This window comes from Onychostoma macrolepis, chromosome 03, assembly GCF_012432095.1.
Source record: "Onychostoma macrolepis isolate SWU-2019 chromosome 03, ASM1243209v1, whole genome shotgun sequence".
NCBI classification, from domain to species: Eukaryota; Metazoa; Chordata; class Actinopteri; order Cypriniformes; family Cyprinidae; genus Onychostoma; species Onychostoma macrolepis.
In genome coordinates this window covers 55,304,644-55,328,818 of record NC_081157.1, presented here as the reverse complement: position 1 = coordinate 55,328,818, position 24,175 = coordinate 55,304,644, and the positions used below count along the sequence as shown (strand labels likewise).

The following is a 24,175-nucleotide window of genomic DNA, read 5'->3' as shown; positions in this document are numbered from 1 at the left end:
GACCAAAATACCAAATGTATGAATTGGATTTACAAGCAGTATGTACAGCTACAATACTTCTTTGTTAATGTTTACATAGGTTAGGTGGAAAAAGGGTCCTAAGGTTGTTTTAAAAGTTCAAATGTTTCAGAATTGACTAAGAGACCAAAATAAACCAGCTTTATGCATTTTGTTTGTTATTTGTGAATATTGTGCATCTAACATAATACATAATCTGCACGTTTAATAAACTCCAGCTGGTTCAAAATCGCATGGGATTAATCGTGCAGCCCTATTGGGGACACTTAATTTCCAGTGATATCGTCGACTTGATTGCACAAATACTATTAGAACTGAACTGAGCTGGATGATGACATCACTGAATTAAATAATGAAATACCTTTAACTGAAAATTGAGTGTTTACTTTTGTCCTTCTGCACTACCGACACACTATTTTCCTATTTGATACTGTAAAGCTGATTTGACACAATCTGTATTGTTAAAAGCACTATATAAATAAAGGTGACTTCACTTGAGTTAATTTGGTAAATGTGATATCATAATTTATCACAAATTTATGGAAATTACCACCACAAAATCAGTCATTTTGATCGCAAAAATCACACAAAAAAATCGTGAAATCCTGGAGGGACTGACTAGCGCTGTTTGTCTGATTCAGTTCATAAAGAGTGATGTGCGTGGTATTTACATGCGTGTTTAGCGCCATTATCGTGTTATATTTAATATTAGAGAAGATGTATACTGAGGTGAATGTTGATGTTTACGCACTTCTAGCACTCCTCATAACTTCAGAGATTCCTTCACAGCTACACACACTTCTGCTTTACACAACATCTGAAATAAACACTAAGAGCTCGCCTGCTAATACCAAACTCTGCTGCTTCGTACAGAAGCGAACTGAAATCGAGCGGACAAGTAAAGTAAAGATGCTTTATTTATGATGAAGTGTATGTGTAATGTTTCAGTAAAGAAAGAGTTTTGTAACAAACTGATTTTCATTCTGTTTTCAGGAGGAACAGGAAAAGCAGCAACACAGATCCTCTTCTGATTCCTGATCTACACACTCTCCTGTAAGACTGTAACACTGCTGACTTCAGTTCTTTGTTCAAAACTGGGGACTTTATCTGTCTTTGTACACTCCGCTGTGATGTGACCCTGTTCCTCACACACACACACACACACACACACGTGTTACTCTACACTGCGCAATACTCTGCATTTGAACAGATAATAAACATGCACGATATTGTTATCATGGGCACTTCAAAATACTGTGAATAGTTATTTATTACAAATTATTCAGAATTCTGAATGCATTTTAAGAATACGTTTCCCATCAACTGGTCTCAATGCTGAACTCTATCTAAATAAGAAGTCTTCTGCATTTACATTGTTTACACTTTACACGTTAAGTGCTGTCTTGACCAATTAGACATTTTACCTTATTATCAACTTTCTTGCTCTTTCAGAGTGTAATTGACTTCTGTAACAAGGATATGATACATTTTTACCAAGAATTGACTAATTTCAGCATCTTAGGCTTGAATTATCAATCACACAGATAACAGACACAAATATAAACCTATAAACTATTCAAGAGTTATTCAACACGACGTAAACAATGAGTGATTAGAACATGATAGTCACATGCGTGAGACACAGACATGATATGGAGATATGCAGTGGAGTGGTGTTTGGTTGTAAGTCCTCTTAGCATGATTTAGGAGGATCTGATGCTCTTTCGATATGTTGAGGTGGTCTCTGTGCTATTCAGTGAGTGCTGAAGGAATTCAGGGATGAGGTCACGAGGTCTCAGAGCCCCTCGTGTTGGAGGGGCTTTCTTAGTGTTATTGTTCAAAGCTGTGAGGAGTTCGTCAGTTAGACTTGATTCAGGATCCACTCTTGGTCACACTGTAAAAAAATAACAACAACAAAAAACATAAACCGTTAAAGATAATTTTTTAAAAAGCGGTCAATGACTGGCAGAAGCAGCTGCAAATAAAGTGCTTTTGCTTTCACATAGAAACTCACAGCGTCCCCTCATGGCAGCAACAACACTACTGCGATACTTGAAACCACGCCAAAGCCACTAGAAGGCACACCTGCAACCTTTAGATGAGAAAGCGTAACGGCTAAAGCTAACGCTTCCGGTCTGGCAGTACGTGGGAAAGGAGACCAGAGGCTGTTTATTTTGAATGGATGTCAATGGAGGAGAGGCTTCACTACGCTGAATAAACAGCTTTCATCATTTAATGAATCGACAGCCTATCTGCTAATCTACAACATGTTTTACACTAAACAATACTTTTGGATTGAACTATTTTTAGAGTTTACACCAAAAAAATGCTGTTTTATAAGAGAAGTCACTAACTTTTTGCGACAGATGGGACTCAGTTTACGGCACTTCTCATTCATTCCTATGGGATCCGTAAACGAGTGATTGAGTGTCACACAACTCTGACTGAAGTTCAGTGACGTCAAGGCTGTGATGTGATTGGTTATTAAGACACATGATCCGAGTTAACCGTTACACTGTATTATTTATAGTAAATAATACAGACCCTCTCATCTCCCGATAGTAACACAATCTCTGACTATACATTTGGATGGTGTTATGCAAATATTCCCACAAAGTGATGTAAATATGTGAGAGAGAGTTTGATCAGGGCGTTTTCAGCAACTTCCAGTCAGCCTTCCCTTTTAGACAGAAAAACGTCCTTTTGTGGATTTGTTGTTTGAGTTACTTTGCAGATCTTATACTTGCACAAATAGCTAAACTGTACAACTTTGCTGTAAAAAATGGACAAATTCTAACAGTAACAAACAGTTTTCCATTAAATGATAGAAAATGGTGCATTCTGGGTAATATTAGTTGTTTTCGAGTAGGTGGCTGTATTATCAGTGTTCAGAGTCGACACTCAGAGACTGTGTCCCAAATCACACCCTTCACCCTCGTTCACTATTCCCTCACTCATTCTTCAGAAGCGGCACAAAACAGAAAAATACAACCTTGTACTCAAATCAAACTACATTCTTGTGTCTTACGTGGACTACTGAGCTTTGCTTTGATTCAAACTCACAACTTTTCTTTATCAAAATGTGCTTTTTACCTTGTCATCACTTATTCTGCAATCAAGATGTTTTTAACATTTCAAAACACATTCTCATGTTAGCAGACAGATTACACTTTCACATGTGACCAACAATTCCTCAACATATATAAAATATCAATCAAATATTATCACAATATTCATCTGATGGAGGTGACATAGACCTGAAGATAACTTTTAAAAACAGTTAAATGAACAAATGAAGCAACCATTTTGTTTTCTCAGTTGATGCTAGATGCTAATGGAACTGCTTCAGGAGAATAAAATGATCTAAATATTTCAAATAATTTCCTCAGAAACTGGAGGATGGTGTTGACATATCATGGTTGTGACTCAGGAAATATTAACATTAGGATTTAAAATATTCTAAACCTATAAATCTGACCAGAGTCTGTCTGACAGTGATGTACTCTGCAGAGGAGGACTGTGGCGAGGGGTCCTTTAGAGCCACAGCTGCCCCTGATATTCCCTGATTTTATTACATCTTAATCAGTGTCTGACGGTGCTGACTAAAAGTGGGGACACGGCTTTGAAACCTTATGAAACACGCATGTGTCACTGAAAAACAACCTTGCTTTGATATGAGATCTTAAGTGTTGCTTTTGATAAAACAAGCTGTTTTTCATCATTAAAAACATTTTTATCCATTTTATAGCATATGAATGATTGAACCCTTCTCTGTGGACACACTGTTTTAGATTCTAGTAGTGAGAAGACAATAAGTGTCATATTAATGATCAAATTAAATTGAAGGGATAATTGTGTTAAATACATTCTGTTATTAATCCTTCACAACATTTACAATTGAAAATATTTCCAGTTTTAAAGCTAATAGCAGTTAGAATTGCTGGACATGTTTTGTCCCGTGTCTGAAGAATCAGTGTCCTACATGAGTTTACTGATATAGTCCCCCTGACAGAGAGAATGAACACACGATGAATTCAGACGCTGACGAACAGCTGTTAACAAGCAGATTCACTGAAGAACAGAGAAACAACACAAACATTACTACAGCTGTGAACATGTTCAATTAGCAGGCGTTTAGTGAGAAGTTCTCCTGTTCATTTGATTATTTTATCATTATTTTACATGATTCTTGGTGAACAAAACCCAGTATTTGTTTCTTTAAATATAGTGAATAATACATCCACACAGAGACATTTAATAACTCATATTTTATAACTGCTGCTATATTTTATTTACTTGTTTATTTTCAAATAGTTGCTTATTTATTTCTGGAAAGTGTCTGGTGACATTAGAGCGATTAAAACCTTCTTCTTCCAGTCCAGCAGCAGCGAGTCGGTGAAGGACGATGGCATCTGGTGAGCAGGATTGTGACCCGGGAGAAGAAAAGCTGAAACAAGGTAGTGAAGAACAGAATATCATTAATGTTGAAGTTGTCATTTAGGAAATGTAATGAATCTCTCTGTATTCCAGCTCAGACGAGCAGCAGTCCTCACACTGGAGTCAGTGTTGATGTGAAAGCTCAGATGGGAGCAGCTGTAAATGCTCCTGTACTCACTAGAAACACCTTCACAGCTCCAGTGACCATCAGCTACAGCACTGCAGGACACGGTACTGTCACTTTAACTGTGCTCACTGAGACACACTGCTTACTAGCAGCCAGTGTAATAATGCTGAGTGATCGTGAACCCTGTTCCTGTTAAAGTTCATGTAAGAATTAGATTTCTCTTCCTCATCAGTTCAGTAATGATGTCCTAAATCTTCAATCTTTATTGAGCCATTTACACATTTTATATATTGCATAGAAAGTTCTCATTAACACAGTTGGAAATAACAAATATGAAATAACCTTGAACAAAGAAAAAAAAAACAATGACGCAGCAGGTAGGAGTAAAAGGACAATAAATGTATATCACTTGAAAAATAACTTCACTTGAAAAATACACAGGAGCCTATGTGAGATTTCTTCACTCACATATGTTCTCTATGGTGACTGAACATAAGGGAAGTGAATGGTGACTCATAATACACTCAGGAGGAGAATAACAGGGAGGTCTGTGAGAGACCTCTGAATCTCACAGTTCATTTATGGTCATATTGTTCTTACGCAGACATACTTTACGCTATTTTCTTTCATGTATCTGTATATTTTGTCACACATTTTTTACTTCTGTCCTTTTTCTCTCTCTTCACAGAGCCACAAAAAATCTCAGAGATGGCAGAGAAACACACCGAAAAACAAGGTGCAGTCTTATCAGTCGTATTCAAAACAGTTTTTTTCCCCCCCATAATTGTCACTGTATAAACCACAGTTCGTGTAAGATTATAAATGACAATGAATAAAAACACCTCCATGCAGTGGCATTGTTCATAATGTTGGACAGATCAGGGTTGGGAGCATTATTAATATTAGAACAGAGATGAAATGTGAGAGGTGATGTACTGTATCACCAGATCTAACTAGACTGACCTCCTTAACAGCCAAACACTTCAGCCATCCACCGTATGTGACCAGCAATGACCACACCAGTATACCTTATACACACAGAAACAGTGCATTCACTGCCAGCTGTTCCTGAAGCCCTGTCTGTACTGAGTTTACAAATTACACATTGAAAACAGTTAAATATTCCTGGATGACTTGATCTGAATGCTTAAATCCATGAGAGACATGACAAGTTTAGTGAATTAATTAAATCGAAAACCTCAAAACTGTACAACCAAAGTCCCTTTAACCCTTTAGGCGCCAGGGTTTTTTTGAAAAAATGCTGGATTTTGTCATCAAGATTTCAAAAGCTTGTAGCTTGAAAGGGTTTAAAGATAGAGATCTACTGTAAATTAGAAAAATGTTGGGCATGACCTAAAGTTTATGTGGGGTGTAAATATACTCATCTAATTTGCATGTTATGATGTCATCAGGGGGCGGTCCTCTTGAATTTCATAATATTCAGGAAATAGTAGATATTGAATTGATATTTGAACTTATTTGCATGTTTTTTTTTTTTTTTTTGTCTTTTTATCCTCATTCCACATGATTAGGAAAAGAGGAAACCAACAATAAAACAGGAGAAAGTACTAAATTATTACTATATTACTATACTATGTGTAAAACGCATGCGAACAGTAGCCTACTTTTTGATCAGTTCATCAGTAATATTCAGGAAATAATAGATATTGAATGGATGTTTGAACTTATTTGCATGTTTTTTTTTTTTTGTCTTTTTATCCTCATTCCAAATGATCATGAAAAGAGGAAATCAACAGTAAAACAGGAGAAAGTAGTAAATTATTACTATATTACTGTGCCATAGTAAAATACATGTACCTATTTTTTTTATCAGTTGACCAGCTATCTGCCCAATCAGGTATCTAGGTGACAGTTTATAGTTCTTGAGAGTATGGTACCTCTCATTGCATAGCACAGTGCACAGACCTGCCCCTCACTGACTGCACCTGTACTGTCTGCCGGCGGCCCTTTGAGTGCGCGCGATCAGAAAAAAGACGCAATCTGGCCGACCATCAGCAACGCGATGCCTCTCCTATGGACACTAAGACCACGTCCACCCCTGCCACCCTCATCCCCGTTGGGCAAGGCTCGAAATTATCACTTGATGGTGCTTTGTGAACACTCTCGCCATTTACGGCGGCGCCATTGCGCATGTGAAGATGTACCAGGAGATGCGCGATCATTAGATGGCCGATCGTCATTTCCAAAGGCAAATATTCCCCTTCAGAGTCAGAATAGGCGAATATCATTTGCAACACGTCCTCACAGTACAACTTTTTATTAGCCATTTGGCGATTTTCTCTCACAAATCTCACAATTTACTCAGACGCTAAGAACTGAACTGCTTCCGCATCAATGACACGATAGCTCACTTGCTCTGCTATTTCCTCGAACAATTTTGGTCTAGAATCAAGTACTACATGTCTGCAATCTAGTGGTAGGGAATACAAATGAGATACTACACCATATTAGGAACTACAGTCTGTTTAATGAAGTATGACGTCTTGTCGCAATTTGGGACTTTGGCGCTTAGAGGGTTAAGTCAAGTCATTTCACTCGACGGCCTTCTTTGAAACGCCTCTCAAGCAGCTATTTCAGTCATGCAGGTGCAGCTCCTGTCTCTCTGAACGGGGAAACATTTTCTCCAAAGCCGTTCACCAAGCTGGCGATTACATTTGAAATCAACAATGAAATCTGACAATTGTCTCATAAGATTTTTTTCTTATGCTCAGATAGTGTTAAAAAAGCTTATTTCTCAGGCTAGACCAGTCATTGAGCAGCACAGTCCTAAGAGCGTCTCAGGATGCTGACTGTTTCTATAGCAACCAGAGCTTCTTAGTGCAGCTGCAGTGACGCGATGACTTTACCAATTAACAACCGGCTCTTTTATTCAGAAGCGGGACTATTCCACCATATTGTGCACTGCACTTCTCCCATTCAAGTATTATATGTGCACCATCTTTGTAATATTTAAAATCTGTGGTGTTACTTTTAAAATTGATTTAATTACAATATGTTTAATTAATTCTGAAGAGATCATGCTGATGAAGCTTGGTCATGTGTCTTTAAAAATGAAATCTGTTTTGCTTTAACCCTATGTTTTATTAACTGAATCATCTTTTAAAACAGCAGATTTGATTCTGAAAGAATTCTTGGAAACTCACAAATCCAACATGAAGAAGAAAGCAGAACGTATTTTTGAGGGCACAGAAGACAATGAAGCACATCTCCAGGCTGTTTACACAGAGCTCTTCATCACAGAGGGAGATATGAAGGAGGTTCATCAGGAACATGAGATTCTGAAGATTGATGATGCTTTCAAGAAGAACAAAAAAACACAGGAAAAACCAATCAAATGTAATGATATATTTACATTATTAAGGAAAAACAATGAGAAGAAGATTGTGCTGACCAAGGGAGTCGCTGGCATTGGAAAGACTGTCTCTGTGCACAAGTTCATCCTGGACTGGGCAGAAGGAAAAGCCAATCAGGATATACACTGTGTGTTCCTGTTTCCATTCAGAGAGATTAACTGCATTAAAGACAGAGAGTTCAATCTCCATGAGTTTCTGCGGAAATTTTATCCTCAATTGAAGAACATGGAAAAATCAAAGTTATATGAGGAATGCAGACTAGTGTTTATATTTGATGGACTTGATGAGAGTTGCCTGCCTTTGGAATTTGAAAGCGGAATAGTGAACGATGTTGAGGAAAAATCATCTGTAGATGTGCTGTTCAGAAATCTGGTCAAAGGGAGTCTGCTTCCATCATTTCTGGTCTGGGTGACATCACGACAAGCAGCAGCCAATCAGATCCCTCCTCGGTATGTGGGTTTGTTCACTGAGGTGCGAGGATTCACTGACCAACAGAAGGAGAAGTACTTCAGAAAGAGAATCATAGATAAGACTCTGGCCTCCAGAATCATCAAACACATTATGACGTCTCGTAGTCTCTACATCATGTGCCACATCCCTGTGTTCTGCTGGATCACAGCAACAGTACTTCAGAATATTCTCATCAAGAACAGTGAAGAGAACATCAGCACAACACTCACTGAAATGTACATCCACTTCCTACTGATACAGATGAACATTAAGAACCAGAAATATGACAAAAAGACAGAAAGAGAATCTACAAAGAACTTAGATTCAAACAGAGAAATGATTTCAAAGTTAGCCAAGCTAGCGTTTGAACAGCTGAAGCAGGAAAACATTGTGTTCTATGAGGAAGATCTGAAAGCGTGTGATATTGATGTGAGTAAAGACACTGAGTTCACAGGAATGATTGCTGAGATCTTTAAGAAGGAAAATGTATTTCATTACAAGAAGGTTTTTAGCTTTGTGCATCTGAGTGTTCAAGAGTTCCTCGCTGCAGTGCATGTGTTCCTCTGTTACCTGAACAAGAACAAGGAGGAGCTTCAGTTTTTCTTTGGGCCAGAAGAAAATATCACATTGCAGAAGCTACTGCAGAAGGCTGTTGGTAAAGCCATGGAGAGTCAGAAAGGACATCTGGACCTGTTCCTGCGGTTTCTGATGGGCGTTACACTGGAATCCAGTCAAAACCTGCTCAAAGGCCTGATCACACGCACTGAAGACACCACAGAGAGCATCAGAAAACAACTGAACACATTAAAGAAGTACAAGATGAGGATATCTCAGATGAAGATTTAGTCAACCTATTCTACTGCTTACTTGAGCTCAAGGATCATTCATTATATGAGGAACTCCAGAGATACCTCATTTCAGATGAACATCCAGGAAGAAAACTCTCATCTTCAATGTGCACTCTGCTGATCACAGTACTGCTGATGTCAGAGAGGGTTCTGGATGAGTTCAACCCAAAGAGGTTCACTTCAGAACAATCAGGCTTTACAAGACTGGTTCCAGCTGTGAGATGCTGCAGAAAAGCCTTGTGAGTAATTTCACTGACTGCTGTTTGATCAAATATTTTATTCTACATCACTAAACAATTAATTGTCAAAATATGTATAATAATGTAAAATGTCTTGTTGTCCTGATTATGAAGGGTACAATAAGTTATTGCAGAAACACTGAACATCAGAGATTAATCAGAATAAACCTTCTGTTTTGGCAGATTTGACGGCTGTGGTCTTGATGGAACTTGCTGTAAAACTGTATCTTCAGCTCTCCAATCATCAAACTCTCATCTGACAGAGCTGAACCTGGGTAGCAATCACCTGCAGGTTTCAGTGAAGCTGCTGTATGATGGTCTGAAGAGTTCACACTGTCAGCTGAACACACTGAGGTTTGACATTCACTGAATCACTAGGTTACAATATGTGGATGAATTGGTTCATGATGATAACATGAAGCGCTGTGACCAGATCACTGAGTCAGTGAGTTGAACTGGATCAAATTATTCATGAATCAGTTTAATTTCCTGCAAACTTAACACTCAGGAGTTGATCCTGAGGGATTTTTTGGACCTTGGAGATTTTATGACATGCCCTGACATTTGTGCTTATTTCTGTTACTAATACCATTTTAATGTATTTTTAATGTCTACCATTTTAATGTTTATGTGGTACTTAGGACAAACATGCAGTCGAGATTATAAACCTGATAAACACATTAATATGGCTGTTTTTTTTTTGTTGTTCTCTTCGCAGGCTGTATGGCTGTAATCTCACTGCTCAGTCTTGTGAGAGTTTGTCATCAGCTCTACAATCCTCAAACTCCCATCTGAGAGAGCTGGACCTGAGTAACAATGACCTGCAGGATTCAGGAGTGAAGCTGCTTTCTGATGGACTGAAGAGTCCAAGCTGTCAGCTGGAGATCCTGAGGTTTGGGTTCAAACACTTTCATTGATCTCCCCTTTAAATTAATCATTAAAAATCACATTGCTAAGATTTATTCTGTGTGCAATTACTGTTTTTCTCGTTCAGGTTTTCCATATGTAATCTCACTTCTCAGTCTTGTGAGAGTTTGTCATCAGCTCTACAATCCTCAAACTCCCGTCTGAGAGAGCTGGACCTGAGTAGCAATGATCTGCAGGATTCAGGGGTGAAGCTGCTTTCTGATGGACTGAAGAGTCCAAGCTGTCAGCTGGAGATCCTGAGGTAAATTGTTTTCCATAAAATGATTAACAATATGCTACCACATTTAGTTTGAGAGTGAAGCATGACACTGTATTCATTAACCTGTTAATCCGCACCAGGACGCCAGCGCACTGAATGCTCTCTGTTTGGGAGAGTTATGGTTTTGTAGCACGCAGTGTTACAAACAGAATGAGACCATCCAAAAACTAAAACGGACACCGCCGCCTCGGGAACCTTGTGTGCGGACACCGCCACCTCGGGAACCTTGTGTGCGGACACCGCCACCTCGGGAACCTTGTGTGCGGACACCGCCACCTCGGGAACCTTGTGTGCGGACACCGCCACCTCGGGAACCTTGTGCGGACACCGCCGCCTCGGGAACCCTGTGTTCGGACACCGCCACCTCGGGAACCTTGTGTGCGGACACCGCCGCCTCGGGAGGACCGTGGCGGACACCGCCACCTCGGGAACCTTGTGCGGACACCGCCGCCTCGGGAGGACCGTGGCGGACACCGCCACCTCGGGAACCTTGTGTGCGGACACCGCCACCTCGGGAACCTTGTGTGCGGACACCGCCACCTCGGGAACCTTGTGTGCGGACACCGCCGCCTCGAGAGGAACGTTGTGTGCGGACACCGCCACCTCGGGAACCTTGTGCGGACACCGCCGCCTCGAGAGGAACGTTGTGTGCGGACACCGCCACCTCGGGAACCTTGTGCGGACACCGCCACCTCGGGAACCTTGTGCGGACACCGCCGCCTCGGGAACCCTGTGTTCGGACACCGCCACCTCGGGAACCTTGTGTGCGGACACCGCCACCTCGGGAACCTTGTGTGCGGACACCGCCGCCTCGGGAGGACCGTGGCGGACACCGCCGCCTCGGGAGGACCGTGGCGGACACCGCCACCTCGGGAACCTTGTGTGCGGACACCGCCGCCTCGGGAACCTTGTGCGGACACCGCCGCCTCGAGAGGAACGTTGTGTGCGGACACCGCCACCTCGGGAACCTTGTGCGGACACCGCCGCCTCGAGAGGAACGTTGTGTGCGGACACCGCCGCCTCGAGAGGAACGTTGTGTGCGGACACCGCCACCTCGGGAACCTTGTGCGGACACCGCCGCCTCGGGAGGACCGTGGCGGACACCGCCGCCTCGGGAACCTTGTGCGGACACCGCCGCCTCGGGAGGACCGTGGCGGACACCGCCACCTCGGGAACCTTGTGCGGACACCGCCACCTCGGGAACCTTGTGCGGACACCGCCACCTCGGGAACCTTGTGTGCGGACACCGCCACCTCGGGAACCTTGTGCGGACACCGCCGCCTCGGGAACCTTGTGCGGACACCGCCGCCTCGGGAACCTTGTGCGGACACCGCCGCCTCGAGAGGAACGTTGTGTGCGGACACCGCCACCTCGGGAACCTTGTGTGCGGACACCGCCACCTCGGGAACCTTGTGTGCGGACACCGCCGCCTCGGGAGGACCGTGGCGGACACCGCCGCCTCGGGAGGACCGTGGCGGACACCGCCGCCTCGAGAGGAACGTTGTGTGCGGACACCGCCGCCTCGAGAGGAACGTTGTGTGCGGACACCGCCGCCTCGGGAGGACCGTGGCGGACACCGCCGCCTCGAGAGGAACGTTGTGTGCGGACACCGCCACCTCGGGAACCTTGTGCGGACACCGCCGCCTCGGGAGGACCGTGGCGGACACCGCCGCCTCGGGAGGACCGTGGCGGACACCGCCGCCTCGGGAGGACCGTGGCGGACACCGCTGCCTCGGGAACCTTGTGCGGACACCGCCACCTCGGGAACCTTGTGAGCGGGAACCGCCGCCTCGGAGGAACTGTGGCGGGCACCGCCGCCGACTATCGTGAGCGGGCACCGCCGCCTCGAGAGGAACGTTGTGTGCGGACACCGCTGCCTCGGGAACCTTGTGCGGACACCGCCACCTCGGGAACCTTGTGCGGACACCGCCGCCTGGAGGAACTGTGAGCGGGCACCGCCGCCTCGGGAGGACCGTGGCGGACACCGCCACCTCGGGAACCTTGTGTGCGGACACCGCCGCCTGGAGGAACTGTGAGCGGGCACCGCCGCCTCGGGAGGACCGTGGCGGACACCGCCACCTCGGGAACCTTGTGCGGACACCGCCACCTCGGGAACCTTGTGTGCGGACACCGCTGCCTCGGGAACCTTGTGAGCGGGAACCGCCGCCTCGGGAACCTTGTGCGGACACCGCTGCCTCGGGAACCTTGTGAGCGGGAACCGCCGCCTCGGGAGGATCATGAGCGGGCGCCGCCGCCTCGAGAGGAACGTGAGCGAACACCGCCGCCTCGGGAACCTTGTGAGCGGGCACCGCCGCCTCGGGAACTTTGTGAGCGGACACCGCCGCCTCGAGAGGAACGTTGTGTGCGGACACCGCCGCCTCGGGAGGACCGTGAGCGGACACCGCCACCTCGGGAACCTTGTGTGCGGACACCGCCTCGGGAACCCTGTGTTCGGACACCGCCACCTCGGGAACCTTGTGCGGACACCGCCACCTCGGGAACCTTGTGTGCGGGCACCGCCGCCGGGGATCCTGTGAGGATCGTGAGCGGCCACCGCCGCCTCGGGAACTTTGTGAGCGGACACCGCCGCCTCAAGAACCTTGTGTGCGGACACCGCCGCCTCGGGAGGACCGCGAGCGGACACCGCCGCCTCGGGAACCTTGTGTGCGGACACCGCCGCCTCGGGAACCCTGTGTGCGGACACCGCCGCCTCGGGAACCTTGTGTGCGGGCACCGCCGCTTCGGGGCGATCGTGAGCGGGAACCGCCGCCTCGGAGGAACTGTGAGCGGGCACCGCCGCTTCGGGAGCTTTGTGTGCGGGCACCGCCGCTTCGGGACTATCGTGAGCGGGCACCGCCGTTTCGGGACGATCGTGAACGGCTACCGCCGTTTCGGGACGATCGTGAACGGCTACCGCCGCCTCAGGAACCCTGTGTGCGGACACCGCTGCCTCGGGAACCTTGTGAGCGGGAACCGCCGCCTCGGAGGAACTGTGAGCGGGCACCGCCGGCTCGAGAGGTTCGTGAGCGGGCACCGCCACCTCGAGAGGTTCGTGGCGGGCACCGCCGCCTCGGAGGAACTGTGAGCGGCACCGCCGCCGGGAGCTTTGTGCGGGCACCGCCGCCGACTATCGTGAGCGGGCACCGCCGCCGGGAGCTTTGTGCGGGCACCGCCTCGAGAGGATCGTGAGCGGGAGCCTTGTGAGTGGGTGCCGCCGCTCCCTCACCGACATCAGCGGAGGATCCTCCATGCTGCGTCTCAGCCCGGAGCGCCCAAAGAAAGACCCCGAGACACTGGAAGTGGCTGGCACGATCCGAGGAGGTTCTGGAGCAACAGCCCAGACTGGGAGGGGGGCACCCTCCCGCAGCTCCACCTCCTTCAAATAGATGACGTGGTCGACCATCTCCCAATAGAACCACGTATCTATTTCCCCCAGTTCCTCCCGGTTGACAGGCTCATCCAGGCCCGCTAAAAACAGCTGGATGAGGGTGCTCCCTCTAATTCCCAGCTCCTGGCCTACCTCGAAGAGGTCTTCGGCGTACCACCCAAAAGGGCGATTGTCTTGTGGGCAAGGATGCGGCCCACTGGCTGGGGCCTGGTTCCTCTGTCGACCAGGAGCTGGGTACAAGAAGATTCCCATTGCCGCTGAGTCTTCAAATGGCTCGTTTGTACTGTCACGGGTTGGGAGGAACGAAGACTCAATCGCTGGCAAAAGGAATCTTCTTTATTAACAAATTACAAAGTAAACAAAAACACAACTGAAACCATCCCGAAGGGGAAAAAGCCAGAATAAACACAACCACTGCAAACAAGACATACACAAGGCACAGGGCAGACATAAGTCACAGGCATACCTGGCACAAAAGTGAGACAAACGAGCCCAGAACAGAAAACACAGGGAGCTTAAGTAGGGACGGCAATCAGGAACACAGCTGGGGCAAATTAAACAATAATGAGGTGAGTGGAGTTTGGGGAATTGAATCCGGGAGACAGTGACCTCTGGTGGTGAGAGGGAGCATCGTGGACCCGGATTCATGACAATTTTCAGCTGTGAGTCCCCATATGGTTAACATACGAGAAAATCGCGTCTCAGAGTGACTTTACTTTTTCTGATTACTTTACTTTTGTGACTGAAACTACATAAAATAGCAGCACAAATGACTGTGTGTTAGTGCTGTCTGACAGCCAAACTAATGTAATGTGTACTGTTGCTGTGTGTGTCTGTAGGTTAGCTGGCTGTATGGTGACAGAGGAAGGCTGTGGTTATCTGTCTTCAGCTCTGAGTTCAAAACCCTCACACCTGAGAGAGCTGGATCTGAGCTACAATCACCCAGGAGATTCAGGAGTCAAGCTGCTCTCTGAAAAACTCAAGAATCTGGACAAACTCAAGTATGTTGAGCAGCAAGTTATTAGGTTTTATTATTTGATTTTGAACTACTCTGTGTCTCTATGTAGATAGAAGTCTGGGGGTTTCTAGAGGACACAATAATATAACCATTACTGTGGGAAGTAGGGGTGCGGTGTGTAGCCCAAGAAAAAATGGGGGTGCTGGGTGTGCGGTGTTAAAAATAAATAAACGAAAATTTTGTAACAAAAAAATAAATAAAACTTATTTTATTAATTTGTATTTTCATTAAAATTCATAGAAAAAAAGTAGCCTAAGCCTACAATGACAATAAATAACAGTAAAACATGAAGTTGAATCAAATTGATTGTGAAAGTCGTTTCAACTTAAACTGACTTAGGAAGTCATTTGTTGCCATGATGTTTTGATCGTATTATTACCTGTAACATGTCTGTGCTGTACCCAAATCAAGAATTAATGACCATTTCTACAGCCATTACAAAGATACAGCAGAGAAAGTTCGAGAGCGTCTGTTTACCTCAGTAGCAACCAATCTGCAGCGCTTATTTTGATCTTTAACGTTAGATCTTTCCTATTCTTCGAACAAAATTAATTCTCAAGGTTGATTCAGTATTACTCCTTAATGAAAAAAAAAATCCCACACACAACATCAGCAACAAGGTAGCTTATATTAAACATAAAACTTTTATTAACGGAACGAATAAGACATACCCGCGTTGTAACAAATAAATAAAAGCTTTTTGGATTTTCCCCTTCAAACGAATGCTTAGTTTGTGGCTTATAATTATTAATAATAATAATAAAAAAAGGCTATACAATAAAACAGTATGATGACAAATTCACTAATATTAATCTTTGAACTTTTATTAACAATGTTAATATATTTGTATATATTTACCATCTCGCTCAGCTGTCATTGCTATTTATTAGAAATATACATTATTTATAATAAACTTTCTGGAATATATAAATCGTTGAAGTAAATAGCCAAATATAGAAAAGACATTCACACCCATGCGTTCACAAATACATGTCCACTTGCTTATTAACTTCTTAACGCCATTCCAGCATCTATGACTATATTCATGGCGAGAATCAGTTAATCCATACATAAGTCTATTATACATACATGTGAGGGGTCCATTTAGAATCTTCAATTCTCCTAACCTGTATGTCTTTGGGCGGTGGTGGAAACCACAGCACCAGCGTAAACCCACGCAGACACAGGAGAACATGCAAACTCCACACAGAAAGCTTGAACCGTAGTCCTTCTTGCTGTGAGACAACAGCGCTAACCACCGAGCCACTGTTCTGCCCATCAAATATATGTCCAAACCAATATAACTCCATGTTACAATTTAAAAGCGATAGTTTTCTCAAGAATGACACTTTTCATAATATACACTGTTGTATTTTGTACCGGAATGTGAGTTTTATCTTCAGTGCAGGGGCGTAGATTACGTGGGGAACCCCCACTTTTAATAACACGTAAATTCGTCCCCCGCACTTTTTCGGGCAAGTGTGTTCGCATAGAGGTTTTCAAGAGCCGGGGTGAATAAATATAGATTTAAATTAAAAGAGACAGGATAGTCTATGCATGATCTGATGTTTTATTTTATTTTATTTTATACCCAGAATAAGGTGAGATAAACACTCCATGCAGTGTGTGTTTCATTCATACTGAAGCCAGAGGGTCGCTCTCGCACAGAAAGTCGCACCACGATATTCCTAATATGGACAAAAGCGTCCAGCTATCGCTGTATGAAAACAGTTGTTTTCACAGAAAAACAGAAATGTTTGAAACATGAAGACAATAAACATATGATTGAGACAATATATGGTTTATATGTAATAAATAAAGTATATGAACAATGCAGTGCTAATTGACATATCATTGATTATAGTATAGAAACTATTCTGCCTAATGTGATTAAAAAAAAAAGTGTTTGTAGTATATAAACAAATCATTATTATTGGCTATTGTCCAGCTGTTTTCTGATTTCTAAGCCAATTAAAAACTAGAAATTAGAGAACAATTAAAGTTGCCTATACACTACAGTCAAAAGATTTAGAACAGTAAGATTGTTAATGATTTTTAAAGAAGTCTCTTCTCTTCACCAAACCTGCATTTATTTGATCCAAAGTACAGTAAAACAGTAAAATTTTGAAATAGTTTTACTAGGCTATTTAAAAGAACTGTTTTCTATTTGAATATATTTTAAAATGTAATTTATTGTGATTTCAAAGCTAAATTTTTATCAACACTACTCTAATCACACAATCCTTCAGAAATCATTCTGATATTTCTGATTTGCTGCTCAAAAAACATTTATTATTATTATGATGTTGAAAACAGAGTAGAATTTTTTCAGGTTACTTTGATGAATAGAATGTTCAGAAGAACAGCATTTATCTGAAATAGAAATGTTTTGTAACATTATAAATGTCTTTATCATCACTTTTGATAAATTTTGCTAAATAAAAGTATTAATTTCTATAATTTATTTTCCATAAAAATAAAATTATACTGACTCTAAGTTTTTGAATGGTAAAGTTTATAATGTTACAAAAGCTTTTTATTTCACGTAAATGCTGATTTAGCCGAACTTCAAACAAAAACAAAGTGGTATTTACTATAAAACCATGCATAAATCAATAAGAATAAAAAGATATATATAAAATAAACTATTTACACAATAAATCCAATTAACAAACCAAAACAAATAAATAAACCCAAGGAAAAGGAGCATAAGCGGTGCCAAGGGAAAGAAAATAACAAAACCCAACTACCTTACAATGAAACCTCTAAACTAGCTAAAAATAAAAAAATAAAGAAAAGATCTTCAGCGTTTACACGTCATAACTAAACTGCTCTAACTAACAAACAAAACTTACAAGTGTGGCTCGCTTCTAACCTGGTATTTCTCTACAGTAGTGTTTCTTCGTGATGCACTATGTAGGTCACATGACATCTTCTTCGTCCTCTCGCGATCAGAAATCATAGAACAAATTACAAAATGTGTAATGGCATAGCAAAAGGGATATCGTTAAACACACTGTAACTGTCACCAAGACAACAAACAACCACCAAGGCTAGAAAGACGGAGAAAGACAAAAACAAACAGGCACACGGTCACACCTATTGGGCGGAACAGAACCTTCATAGAGAAGCACTGTTGAAACACAGTACTGTTTACGAGAAGTTTCTGAGAGTGCAGTTAGATACAAGAGAAGTCCCACTGTGAAAGTAATGCAGTTGTTAACCTGGAATATACTGTCATTTCACACTCCCAACTGCTCACAACTGCCATTCCTTTCTCTGTTTTCTGGACAAGAACTGAGTTTATTTAGACACAGAACCATCTATTTATGTCCACAACACAGACGTTTCAGGAGAGAGAGTAAAAGAAGACAGCGATCCGGCACCACAAGAGGCAGTCATCGCTTTAGCTGTTCATTTCACGGTCTGGTTTTATTTGGTTTAATGTGCTTTAGACCCGTCCAGTCTCTGTGAAACCAAACAAGACCAGTGAGAAAATCCTGAGCAGATTGAGTGATTTCTTTTGTCTTGTTATTTGCTGTGAGATTTAGTCGATCCGTGAGAGACAGAGTCTGAAAGTGTGTGAGAGCTGCAACCCTGATGCTATGCTATTCTAACATGTTTAGCGTGTTGCTAACATCTAGAATATTGCTAGTATGTTTAAAGCATGGTTTAACATGTGATTTTATCTTGATTATATTGTTTTCAAAATCATTGGAAGCCAAGATCATAATCAAAAATATAACAATATGACTCTGTGTGTGTCTTATAGTGTGGATCATGGAGGAGAATCCAGAATTACAGCAGGACTACACAAATGTATGTACACACACACGCACACACACTCACAAACACACTACACACACACACACACACACACACACACACATGTTCGTTTTGTGAAAAGTGGGGACATCCCATAGGCGTAATGGTTTTATACTGTACTTACTGTATGTGCTATTGCCCTACACCAACCCTACACCTAAACCTACCCCTTACAGGAGACTGTCTGCTATTTCAACTTTCCCAAAAACCTCACTCTGTGTGATTTATAAGCGTTTTGAAAAGTGGGGACATGGGTCAATGTCCTGAGATGTCACCTTCACCTTGTAATACCTGTCATACCACGTCATTATACACATCTATGTCCTGACTTTTCACAAAACACACACACACACACACACACACACACACACACACACTCTCACTCACACTCACACACACACACACACACACACACACACACACACACACACACACACACACACACACACACACACACTCTCACACTCACACACACACACACACACACACACACACACACTCACACTCACACACACACACACACACACACACACACACTCTCACACTCACACACACAGTTTTTGTGCTTCAGAAGGACTCTGATGTCCAAACCAGTAAAACAGGTGGTTTAAAGGGGTCATGAATTGAGAAATCAATTGTTCCTCGATCTTTTGACACAAGAGGTCACTGTACTTTAAAAAAATGAAGTCAAAACTTTCTCATGAGTCTAAAAACAGCTTATATTGAAGGAAAGCTTCTAAAACAGCTCTCTTTATCTTTAATAAAGTTTCAGACCACGTCAGTAATATCTGGTCATTTGTTTGCTTCATTTTACGGTGGATTTGTTTTAAACAAGACACAGTTTGATGCAGGATTTTCTAGAGAATGAAACTAAAAGATGATGTTGTGTGACTATATTGGATCAGACAGTAATATCACAACACACAAGTGAGAGTAACTGTGTTTATTACTACTGCTTTGTCTGTTATTACAGATCGTTTGATATTTACTGAGTATTTATACGTTTTAATCACAGCAGCGTCCATCTATGAAGGATGTAGTCATGCAGAATTTTACATTATTTACATGAATACTTTGCATGAAACAGCGTAATTTGTCAGTTATACTGCAGAAAAATAATATCTGAACTTGATTTACCACAAACAATGAAATACAAAATGTGTAATACGCATAAATAGCATTAACAACATCTTACTGTAGCATCTTCAGCTAAACACTAAAATAAGAGTGTAAGCTATAACTACTTCACAAATACATAAAGAATAAATAGTAAAACAGGTCATTTTCACATATTTTGTTTATTTGACTGTAAAATTCTAAAAGAATGTGCTATATTCAAGTGCAAGGTGTCATTTTTTTCAGAAAACAAATGGCTTTCAAAAAAAAGTACAGTTTTTGACCATTAATGTTGTGTGGTGAGTTTGTAAACAGAATTTAAATAGACAAAAAAACAAAAAAAAAAACAGGAATATTTTTTCTGTTTTTTATTTAGAAAAAAAAAAGAGAAAAATCTTGATCGAAATAATCCAACACTTCTTACTTCAAAATTCAACTATAATCAGGGGTGCACATAAGTTTTCAGCCTGGTTCTCAGCATGTAGTGTGACCCATAAAATATAACTATAACGTTTTCATTAATAATAGTGATAATAATATTATTGCACTTTATTTCGTTGTTTTTAACTAAAAATAATAATCTAAATAATCAAGTGTGATAATACTATTTTATTTTAAAATAAAAAGGGAGTATTACATACAAATGAAATTATTTTATAGTAAACTTAAAAATAAAATGCTAATATTTTTATTATTGTCATTATTTTAATTTTAGTTTTCATCATTTTCAAACGTAATTTTTTAATTCGTTTTACTCCTTCACCATGTGTTTGTTCATTTTGTTTATTATTTTATGCAATCTCTCCATTCAAATTCTCTCTTCCCGCTCTCCCGGAAACCTGCCGTCATTTGTTGAAATGACCATAATAAGCCATATATTGTCGAAAAGCGCATGTGGTCTGCTGTCAGGAGCAATCTGAATTATTTTGATAGTGTAAACGGTAGAGTTATGGTGAGATACAGCTTGGTCTGATGTGTCGGCGCCGGTGTGAAAGGGTTAATAACAGCTGTCGCAGGCTGCAGTATTCTTGGTGTTTGAGCTGCAGGTTCATTCATCGTCTGACAGTCGTTTGACGATATGATATTTAGGTGCTACACAAGGACAGTCACACTCCTGAAATGACCTGATTGGGATTTTTAGGGTCCAGCTCATTTTACAGCAGAGACCAGTGTGATTTACAGTTACATGACCATAAACATCACACAAACCTGACAATACGCTTCATTAACAAGACTGAGGTGATTAAAGATACTGGATCTTAAACACAACACACGACAGAACTGAACCTGGAACACAGAAGGAGATGTTCAGCAGAAAGTCAGGGTCGGTCTTAACCTCGGACACGACACCATTCACGTTTACACAATGATCATCAGACTCAGACCGGCCCTGATATTCTGCTAAACATCTCCTTCTCTGCTCCACTGAAGACACTCAGTCATACGGGTTTGGAAACATGAGGCTGATGAAACGACCACAGAACTGTTCAGATACTATTCCTTTAACAGTTAAACTTCTGGATTTCTAGAGTCAGATCGTAGTCTGTACTGCTGCCACACATCAGTTTCACACGATGGAAAATAAGAAAACCAGCAAGAAAAGTGATCATCTTAACAATGACAACAAATGAGACACAGGAAGTGACATCACTCACTCCGGCTTTTCCTTTTCCAGCTAATTAGCCTGTTTCACACAACAGCAGCCGAACTTAACGAGGATGTAGCCGTACTCTCCACGTGATTTTCCCCACTATTATTATTATTGTCATTATTAATGTTGTATTTTCTCTCCTTTGCATTAATGTGATGGAGTAAATGTACGTTGTATAATGTGTCCTGGGAAATATATATTAAACATAGATGACTCGGATTCATGGTTTTGTTCCTATTCTATCAGGATTACGTACTTGTGTTGAGTTTAATATGCTTCAAACTGAGAAACATGTGCATCTGGTCATAAATGTTGTCATTCTGAAGTAATTTATCATGATGTGGTGATTTGAGGGAAATGACGGAGTAAACTGAGATAATACGCTCAAATGTACCGGAGATCAAAGACTATTTAAAAAGGGACTTTGCTGGAGACGAGAATAGATCATCCAGCGCTATGTTAAGTGCTTTATCTCACGAGTCAGCGGTCTGAGTGGCCATATCAGTTACAAACAAGTCAAATGATATTTCTTTATAGATTATATAACAACAACTTGTAAAACAGGCAGAACAGAAAAGGTAAGAAGCATTATTTGAGAGAAGGGCGCACTGATATAATAGACGCAGACCTGTAACGGATCGATCTTTACCCTGCGCTGACGTCATTTCAGATTCTGGAGAAAAAGACTAATTCCCTGATTTCTGATGAAATCTCTTGTGGTTTGTGTTGAATATCAGTTTAAACATCCAGTACAGTCCTTACTGTTGCTCGGCAACCGCTGCTGTCACTGTTGCTAGGAGACCAGGTCAATCATTTAGAGAACATTTCAACACTCTTATATAATATTCTCAGAAAAGACTGTTAAAACATACATATAAGATGAGAATATATATCAGAATGTGTTCTGTGACACAGGTTTAGGTTTAGTGCAGGTTATTATATTAAAGATCATGTGTTTGTGTGTCTGATTTAATAACTCATTCATGATTCCTGATTGTGATGTGTTTTCTCTCCATCAGATTCCCATCAGTTCACTCTGGATCTGAACACAGTGAATATACTCCTCCGTCTGTCTGAGAACAACAGAGAGATTACATTCACTAACACAGATCAGCCGTATCCTGATCATCCAGACAGATTTGATGCGTATCGTCAGGTGTTGTGTAGAGAGAGTGTGTGTGGACGCTGTTACTGGGAGATCAAGTGGAGCAGAGATTATGTGTGTGTATCAGTGTCATATAAGAGCATCAGGAGGAAGGGAGGAGGTGTCGAGTGTGTGTTTGGAGGTAATGATCAGTCCTGGAGTCTGTACTGCTCTCCTGACAGTTACTCATTCAGACACAATAACATAGAGACTCGTCTCCCTGTGAAGCCCATCAGCAGCAGAACAGGAGTGTGTGATGATGATTATGATGATGATGATGATGATGATGATATCTATAGAACAGGAATGAATGATGATGAATATGATGATGATGATGATATCTATAGAACAGGAATGAATGATGATGAATATGATGATGATGAGGATATCTATAGAACAGGAGTGAATGATGATGAATATGATGATGATGAGGATATCTATAGAACAGGAGTGAATGATGATGAATATGATGATGATGAGGATATCTATAGAACAGGAGTGAATGATGATGAATATGTTGATGATGATGATATCTATAGAAGAGGAATGAATGATGATGAATATGATGATGATGATGATATCTATAGAACAGGAGTGAATGATGATGAATATGATGATGATGATGAGGATATCTATAGAACAGGAGTGAATGATGATGAATATGTTGATGATGATGATATCTATAGAAGAGGAATGAATGATGATGAATATGATGATGATGATGATATCTATAGAACAGGAGTGAATGATGATGAATATGTTGATGATGATGATGATATCTATAGAAGAGGAATGAATGATGATGAATATGATGATGATGATGATATCTATAGAACAGGAGTGAATGATGATGAATATGATGATGATGATGATGATGATATCTATAGAACAGGAGTGTTTGATGATGATGAGGATGATGATGTCAGTAGAATAGGAGTGTATGTGGATCACGGCGCAGGAACTCTGTCCTTCTACAACGTCTACAGAAACACAATGAGACACATCCACACAGAACAGACCACATTCACTCAGCCGCTCTATCCTGGGTTTGGGGTTAATGATGACTCATCAGTGAAACTGTTGATGAATCAGAAGAGACTGACGAGAGATTCTACCCATAATGCTTTGAGCTGCGTGATGAATCACTAACAGATGTTACAGAGTCTCTTCATCACATTAATATGAACATCAATCAATATTCATGTTATCATTCGTCTAATTTTTCTGGATTGTTTTTGTGCACAAATAATAAACACAACGACAGATCATCTTGAGATCAGGTTGTAATTGATGAATATGTAATATGTAATCTCTATTTCTAGTTTCTCACTGTAAAGATGCTTTGAATAAATAA

At 41.8% G+C, this 24,175-nt stretch overlaps 1 protein-coding gene across 1 annotated transcript; it reads left to right on the top strand.

Moving 5' to 3' along the window:
• The first annotated feature begins 1,011 nt into the window (after positions 1–1,011).
• LOC131536471 (NACHT, LRR and PYD domains-containing protein 3-like) lies at positions 1,012–24,175 on the top strand. The gene is given in 12 exon segments (XM_058769410.1): positions 1,012–1,071; positions 4,396–4,475; positions 4,549–4,686; positions 5,271–5,318; positions 7,712–9,196; positions 9,199–9,493; positions 9,677–9,847; positions 10,212–10,385; positions 10,488–10,661; positions 14,907–15,068; positions 18,858–18,904; positions 22,697–24,175. Coding segments are annotated over 11 exon segments (4,020 nt in total). The 5' UTR covers positions 1,012–1,071; positions 4,396–4,423; the 3' UTR covers positions 23,971–24,175.